Source organism: Natrix helvetica (assembly GCF_964273705.1).
Source record: "Natrix helvetica genome assembly, chromosome: 7".
Classification (NCBI taxonomy): domain Eukaryota; kingdom Metazoa; phylum Chordata; class Lepidosauria; order Squamata; family Natricidae; genus Natrix; species Natrix helvetica.
Window position 1 is genome coordinate 32936117 of NC_138558.1, and position 8900 is coordinate 32945016.

Here is an 8900-nt window from a genome sequence, read left to right on the forward strand (position 1 = left end):
GGCTCTTGTTTTCTTTTGGAGGCATTTCATTACCATTTTTGCTCTGAAACATTTGCAAGGAAGTACCCAAGCTCAGACCATCCCAACAATGTCAAATGCTACATAGCCATTTTCTGAAACCAGGAGAAGAAGAAAACTATGGATAGATTTTTCTTGACAGTAAAATGAAGGGAAGCGTAAGATTATAAACCAAATTCTCTTGTGGGCAAAACATTTTAAGTAAAAATCCAAAGGATCAATTTCTTGAAAGCAGCCAAAGGACTAAGAGGGAGGGAGGACAAATTCTTGATTAAGCAAACTTACTGGGAAGGCGCAGCCTTTTAACCAAAATCTGAAGGGTTATTATCCCTATGCCAGGATATTAATGAAAGTGCTTGTTCCAATGACAAAGAAAGACGCCCATCTCAACCGAAATCTTCATAAAAACTGGAGAACATGAAGTTGATTTTAAGACATTCTCCAGCAATTTGTTTCCTTTTGTGGTAGTGGGAAGGGCGGGGAGAGGAAGGTGGAAGCCGCTCCCACCACCCTCCTCCCTCTTTTTTTGGGACTAAGAGCATGTGTGACTTCACTGTCCTTTGATTTGGAAGCAAGCTGATTGGCTGGAAGCGATTCAACACATCCAGCCGGGCAAAAGCTTTGTCTGAGTTGAAGTGAAGTTCCACCGATTTTTAGACGGGAGTCAGCAATCTGGGCTTACTTAGTCGCCAGAAGCGGAGGAGAGCGAGCGTTTCAGAGGGTCTCTTCGGGAAGGAACCGCGCCGCCGCGCAGCCTCGGCTCCCTTCCCTTCGATCCTCGGCGAATAACAGCTGCAGCGGAAGGAAGGAAGAAGCCTTGATGTGCAAACATTTTGGACGAGAAGAAGCGGAGGAATCCGAGCCGGCTTGCCTACGGGATGTATATTGGGAGCTCCGCCGCCTCGGTCTTGCTGTAGGCAACTTTTCCTGAGCGGCTGGGACGTGGCATCCGTTTCAGAAGGAAGGTTTGCAAGCGCGGGTCCCCCCCTTCCTCCCCCCCGCCCTTGTTTCCAAGATCCAAATGGACGTTTGGGTTTCAGGGATCGAGATTTAAGTTAAGCGAATTGCTTTGTAACTTGTTGGGCAGAAAGAAGCCGGGGAGCCTGTGCCGCGATGCCGCGTTTGGGTCGAAAAATGCACTTTACGTTTCTCTTTGCACTGGCGACCGTCATGTCCTGCTGGGAAGGCGCAGCGAGCAAAAATCTGAAATACAGGATCTACGAGGAGCAGAGGGTTGGCTCGGTCATTGCCAGGCTTTCCGAAGATGTCGCCGACGTTTTGTATAGGTTGCCTAATCCTTCATCGGTGCGGTTCCGAGCCATGCAGAGGGGGAATTCTCCCTTGTTACTGGTTCGGGAGGACAACGGAGAGATCAGCATTGGGGCTAAAATTGACCGGGAGCAACTCTGCCAGAAGAACTTAAACTGTTCCATAGAGTTTGACGTGATCACTCTGCCGACTGAACATCTGCAGCTTTTCCATGTCGAGGTCGAAGTGTTGGATATTAATGACAATTCGCCTCAATTCTCCAGAGCTCTTATTCCTCTTGAAATCTCGGAGAGTGCCGCCGTAGGTACGCGGATTCCTTTGGATAGTGCTTTTGATCCAGATGTTGGGGAAAATTCCCTCTACACATACTCACTTTCGGCCAACGATTTCTTTACCGTTGAAGTTAGAACAAGGACAGATGGAGCCAAATATGCAGAGTTGATTGTGGTGCGGGAACTGGACCGGGAGCTGAAATCAAGCTATGAACTCCAACTGACTGCCTCTGATAATGGTGTGCCTCAGAGAAGTGGATCATCTCTCTTGAAAATCAGCATTTCAGATTCTAATGACAATAGTCCCATTTTTGAACAACAGACATACATTATCCAACTTTTAGAAAATTCACATGTTGGCACGTTACTTATTGACCTCAATGCCACTGATCCAGATGAAGGTGCTAATGGCAAAGTTGTCTACTCGTTTAGTAGTCACGTGTCCCCCAAAATTATAGAGACTTTTAAAATGGATTCTGAAAGGGGTCAACTAACTCTTCTCAAACCAGTGGATTATGAGACCACCAAATCCTATGAAATTGATGCTCAGGCACAAGATTTGGGTCCAAATTCAATTCCAGCTCACTGCAAAATCATTATTAAGGTTGTTGATGTGAATGACAACAAGCCTGAAATCAATTTAAACCTGATGTCTCCAGAAAAAGAAGAGATTGCCTATATTTCTGAAAAAGCATCCACAGAGACTTTTGTGGCTCTTGTTAGGGTTCAAGACAAAGATTCTGGACTGAATGGAGAAGTGGTTTGCAAGCTACATGGACATGGACACTTCAAACTTCAGAAGACCTATGAGAATAATTATTTAATATTAACAAATACTACTTTGGATCGAGAAAAGCGATCTGAGTATAGCCTGACAGTCATAGCAGAAGACAAAGGAACTCCAAGTCTTTCTACAGTGAAACATTTTACTGTCCAGATCATTGATGAAAATGACAACCCACCCCAATTTCAGACAAATAGATATGAAATTGTAATCTTGGAAAATAATTCTCCGGGTGCATATATCACCTCTGTTACAGCAACTGATCCAGATCTGGGAGATAATGGACAGGTGACCTACACTATCTTGGAGACACTATCTATTTTGGGAAGTTCCATAACTACATATGTGACCATTGATCTCTCTAATGGAGCCATCTATGCACTTAGGACTTTTGATCACGAGGAAGTAAACCAGATAGTCTTTATGGTTCAAGCTAGAGATGGAGGGAGTCAACAGTTGGCTAGCAATACAACAGTGGTACTAACTATTATTGATGAAAATGATAATGCTCCTTTGATTGTGGGGCCTGCACTGCACAACAATACAGCAGAGATTTCAATCCCTAAGGAAGCTGACAGTAACTATTGCATCACTAGGATAAGAGCCATAGATAGAGACTCAGGGGTTAATGCAGAGCTAAGCTGCTCATTAGCAACTAGTAGTGAAGAAGGCCTCTTCATGATGGATCCACAGACATGTGACATTTGTTTTAATGCTAGTATTGAATCTGTTATGTCAACAGAATGGGAACTTACAGTGGTTGTTAAGGACAAAGGAAGCCCTCAACTGAGTACCAAAGCACTTCTGAAATGCAGTGTTGTTAAAAATATTTATCAACTTTCATCTACAGAAGCAACATACCCAAGCCAACCTCCTCTAGATATTTCCATGATCACAATAATATCCTTAGGAGCAATATGTGCGGTTTTGTTGGTGGTCATGGTCGTCTTTGCTACAATGTGTAATCGTGAGAAGAAAGACACCCATTCCTATAACTGTCGTGTTGCAGAATCCACATACCAGCATCATCCCAAAAGGCCATCAAGACAAATTCACAAAGGGGACATTACATTAGTGCCTACCATTAATGGTACTTTACCAATCAGATCCCACCACAAAGCTTCACCTTCATCATCTCCAACCCTGGAAAGAGGGCAAATGAGCAGTCGACAAAGCCATCACAGTCATCAGTCTTTAAATAGTCTGGTGACCATCTCATCAAATCATGTACCTGAGAATTTCTCCCTTGAGCTCAGTCATGCTACTCCTGCTGTTGAGGTAAGATTGCTTTAATAAAAAGTCATTCACATAAATAAGCAAATCCTATGTCTATTTAGTACAATAAATTGCAATGTATCATTTCGGTTATTATATATGATGACTCTACACACCTATATTTACTATATGTATTTATACATATGTAGAAATTCACTGGGAATATACATTCATTGCAGTTTCCTAAGTGTGTACACACACACACACACACACACAGTATTGGATGGATAATATTTTCATTTCTACTTCACACTACTTGGATAAAAATATAACACTATCATGGAATACCAGCTGTGAGTATGATTTTAATTTCTGTACAAATCATAAAAGCCATGAATAATAGGATAGCTAGATCTTACTATTCTTGCTATCAAAATTCCAGATGACCACTAGATGGGAGCAAAGCACATCATTTTGCTGTACCTAGTGGTGATCCAGAGTTTTGCAATCTATATCTATTACCCTAATTTGTAGTAATTGGTGCAATATTAACTAAATTGGTTAAAATTTAGTTACTACTGGTACAATATTAACTGAATTTCACTAGCCTACCAGTAACATTACTCCAGTTAATTAAATATGTTTTAGAATTAGTCCTTAGAAATCATTCCAGGATGTAAAAATCACATGTTCTTCTATGCTTCAGTATTTCAATATACTTCTAATGTATTTGCATATTTAAAGGGGACAAAAGAATAAAGAAATATATTACTAACACTAATGAAGTTTTAACTACATCTGTTCTAACAGCTTGTGTCAACTGTGCATGCAAATTTTTAATGAATGTGTTTAAGGCCTTTGAGTCATAGCTCAGAGCAGTTAAATATAGCTAATTTTTCACTGACTTCAATGGAATTAAAACTATTTAGAGCCAAGCACTTGAATTTAACTAGCTTAAGGTTCAGAGTTAAGGTTTTTATATGCTTTGGATCACGAGGCTAAGGTACAAGGCTAAAGTATATTTAATACACTAAGATGTTTATAACTGTCTTTTATATTGGAGTAAATTCTGTTTCTTTCTTCTGACAGATTATTTTAACAGACAGTTTATTTTTTTAAAAAAAGTGATTAATATACATAGATTTTCTTTGACAGTTATATGGATAACCTTTGCAAAGATTCATTTTTTTCCCTTTCTGTTATGTGTTTCATAACAGGTGTCTCAGCTTCTCTCCATGCTCCATCAAGGCCAATATCAGCCAAGGCCAAGTTTTCGAGGCAACAAGTATTCCAGAAGCTACAGGTAAGGATTTTCTTTGGTCAAAGTTCAGAGTAGCATTATCAGAGGGTGTAGGCTTAGGTCATGAGCTAATGAAGCCCAGTTCAATCAACATGTCTGTTTTGTTTTACCACAGGTATGCCCTTCAGGATATGGATAAGTTCAGCCTGAAAGATAGTGGCCGCGGTGACAGTGAAGCCGGAGACAGTGATTATGATTTAGGGAGAGATTCTCCTATTGACAGACTTCTTGGAGAAGGATTCAGTGACCTTTTTCTTACAGATGGGAGAATTCCTGCAGGTAAAAATTGAGTGAAAATTAAACAGCTTATTTTCAGCATTCTCAAGCAATAATACATAGATGAATTTATACTAGTGAAAAATAAACTCTTATCTTCTTTTTCCCTTTGTGCTGAACAACACCTAGAACTTTCTCAATAAATATTTGCCCTAGGAAAGCTTAAAAATTTGTCTAAAACTTAATAGTCACAACTCTCTGGAGTACGTATCTATCCCATGATCTGTCTCTTTAAATTTTCCCTAAAATGAATTGAATCCCCCAGATTGTAAGAAGATATCAAATGTTAATGGCAAACAGATATTGTTTGCTGTTAATGTTAATGGCAAGTAGTTTACCACAATGCTTGGACTACAACACTGTTTTAATCACAGTACTGCTAAATCACAAGTAAGAAATCCATGTCTACGTTTGACTTTCTGGCCTCCTTTTCTGATCTTGGCCCACTTCAGGATGTTCTTTTACTGGGTGTGGCCAAAATAATTGGCTTTTTGGGGGAAGCTGGAGTTTTGGAATGTTAAATACATTTTACTTCTCAAATTCCTTGCCCCCATGGCCTGAACATCCTTGTCATGACAAAGTGAACATCCGTATGACAATTTGAGGCAAAATAAAAATAAGAAAGGATTGAAAAGTAATATCTCAGTTGTAAAAGAGCTGTAGACCTTACAATGGGAATCCTGTTACTTTGCTTTCAAAGTGAGTATAAATCAATCTTGATTAAAGACCCTGCCTTAAATTAGGCATGCATTGTTTAATTATTTATTGTTACTAAGTTGGATGGGTATCAAGTGGATTGCTTATGAATGTATTGGCTCATAGACTCCATGTTAAAGGTTATAGATGTATACAGGGTTTTAGCATGATATTTCTTTTTCTGTATATTTTAAGACCACCAAATATTTTTGTAGACTCTCGGGTAAAATATAATATTATCCAACTAAGATATTGATACTAATAAGGAAACCATTTCTGATAACTATATTTTTGTTTCATCTTGCAGATATTATCCACATTTAAATCTAGTGGTAAAGCCTATTGTTAGTGTAGCTATTTGTATTTACACTAATACCATGCTCTTCTCCAAATGTTAGTTTTCCAAATGTGAGGGCATAAGGTTATCATTATAGGCTTGCTGGTTCATACCAATGTCTACCTTAGTACAGCATCTGCTTCTCATAGTAGCTAGATTCACAAGCCAGGTGCTCACACGCAGGAGATAGGCACATGCAGTTTTTCTACTCTTGTTCCTCTGCAACTCCATGGGGGATACTGCTTCCTGTCCACATCTAATGATAAATCTTTAAAACTAATAACACATGATGGACCTATCTTCCATAAATCTGTTGTTGTTGTTGTTGTTGTTGTTGTTGTTGTTGTTGTTGTTAGTTGCGAAGTCGTGTCTGACCCATCGTGAACCTATGGACAATGTTACTCAAGGACTTCATGTTCTCTACCATCCTCTGGAGTCCATTTAAGCTCACTCCTACTGCTTCAGTAACTTCATCCAGCCACCTCATTCTCTGTTGTCCCTTTCTTCTTTTGCCCTCAATCTTTCCCAGCATTAGACTCTTCTCCAGTGAGTCCTTCCTTCTCATTAAGTGTCCAAAGTACTTGAGTTTCATCTTCAGGATCTGGCCTTCTAAAGAGCAGTCAGGATTGATTCTGTAGATCTAGAATCTAAATGGCAGCTATTTGTCTAACTAGATTAAAATATATACATCAAAATGGAATGCAACAAAATGATTTATCAAAATTAATTGCAGGAGGTGATGCCACATTGTTCTCTTACTGTCACTAATTAAGAAAAAATTCTTTCACAACTTGGATTCATGAAATTAATCAAGAATTTTAGTTTTAAGTGTGTTAAAAGCTGGGGAATCTTTATAACTAGGCTGTTTTATTCTTTTCTGGGTAGCAAAAAGGTGTTTACAGCAAAAATTATGAGAAAAATATTTGAAATAAGATATAAACAAGCCAGTTAATAATATTTCATATAATTATAGTACCAAAGTTACACAAACATGGGCCAATATTTTTCTACTTCAAAATTCCAAATAAATAATTAAACCCATGATTAGACTGGATTTTACTTTATTTCATTTTAAAAGAAAATTAACTGAAATTTAGCTTTTGTTCTTATCTTTACATAGCTCTTTGGAATATAAGTTCAGAATGCCAGCCAAAGGCCAAACTTTTGACAAAATTAAACACTACTATTCTAAGATTCAGTGAAAGACTGAAGTACTGATTTAGTGAATAAGCAGAAAATATATGTATATTTGTTCAAACTACTTTTAAACTAAAGTTTTAAACAGTCAAGAGTTAACACCTTGAATTGTGCCTGAAATCTTGCAGGTTTTAACATCTGGTTTCATTTTGCTTTCAGCAATGAGATTATGCACAGAGGAATGCAGAGTCCTGGGACATTCTGACCAGTGCTGGATGCCACCCCTGCCTTCCCCATCTTCTGATTATAGAAGCAATATGTTTATACCAGGAGAAGAATTTCAGCCTCAGCAAAGCCAGCCACCACAGGAGGAGGAGGATCATCAGGAGGTTGAATCATCTGAAAAGAAAAAGAGCTTTTCAACTTTTGGCAAAGACAATCAGAATATGGAAGAAGCAGCTGACATATGTACCTCATCTCTACTCTCTGAAATGAACAGTGTCTTCCAACGTCTCTTGCCTCCTTCGTTGGATGCTTACACAGAGTGTAATGAAATAGAGCCTCCCAGCTCACTAGAGCGCAGGAAAGGACATTTGCCAGCCAAGGCTGTAAGCTATCCACAAGGGGTGGCAGCCTGGGCAGCTAGTACTCATTTTCAAAACCCTGCAAACAGCACTGGACTTACTTTGGGAACTCATTCAGGTGCCCAGCCCACTTCAAAATGGCTACCTGCCATGGAGGAAATTCCAGAGAACTATGAAGAAGATGAGTTTGACAATGTACTTAACCACCTCAGTGATGGTAAACATGAACTCATGGATGCTAGTGAACTGGTGGCAGAAATTAACAAGCTGCTACATGATGTCCGGCAGAACTAGACTGTCTTATTTCATAGCATCTTAATTTTCCATATTTTTGGAAAATGAAGAGATGGGAACCCATAATGAAAAGAACTGGCATTGCCAATTAGTTACATTTATCATAAATGTGTCTGTGTATGTTGAATCTTAAAATACTGTATTTTCATATGTACACAATGCAAGTGTGATTATCTTTAACTGTATTTTAAAAATACATTTGTATCTTATATTTATGCATAATTTAACAAATAAATTTTATTTTTGTACTCCCATGGCAAGCATGTTTTCCTACATATAAGCAGCTGACACCATTTGTGTCAACGTACAGTATTTCTATCACAAGTGTATAAATACCCAAAAGCTAAGGAATGCCATTTTCCATGGGTTTTTCCACAAGCGTTTAATGTTATGATACAAAATTGAATCAATTGAAACTTTATCCAAATGGAAATTTCAATAATTAATGATCTAAGATCTTATTGCAATGTTTCAATTCTTATAATAAAGAGTTGTCAACTTTCTGGAAGCCTAGAATTTTTTATTTTTTTTATTTTCAAACCTGGATAATTAAAAAGGAAAGATGTACATTAATCTGATTGGAAATCATAGCCTAATTCCCAAATGGACAAATAATTCCAAGAATGGAATTGTGTATATTTTACATTTGTGCTGTATTTAATTTAATTTAATTTAACATATAGATTGGAATTGGTCCACTGAAATCAATTGTACAACT

At 38.2% G+C, this 8900-nt stretch overlaps 1 protein-coding gene across 1 annotated transcript; it reads left to right on the forward strand.

The window, feature by feature from the left end:
• Positions 1-614: 614 nt before the first annotated feature.
• Positions 615-8685, forward strand: PCDH18 (protocadherin 18). The gene is made up of 4 exons (XM_081959693.1): positions 615-3621; positions 4776-4861; positions 4974-5137; positions 7524-8685. Exons 1-4 carry the CDS (start codon positions 1132-1134, stop codon positions 8180-8182), a joined length of 3399 nt encoding a protein of 1132 aa, XP_081815819.1. The 5' UTR covers positions 615-1131; the 3' UTR covers positions 8183-8685.
• Positions 8686-8900: the final 215 nt, after the last annotated feature.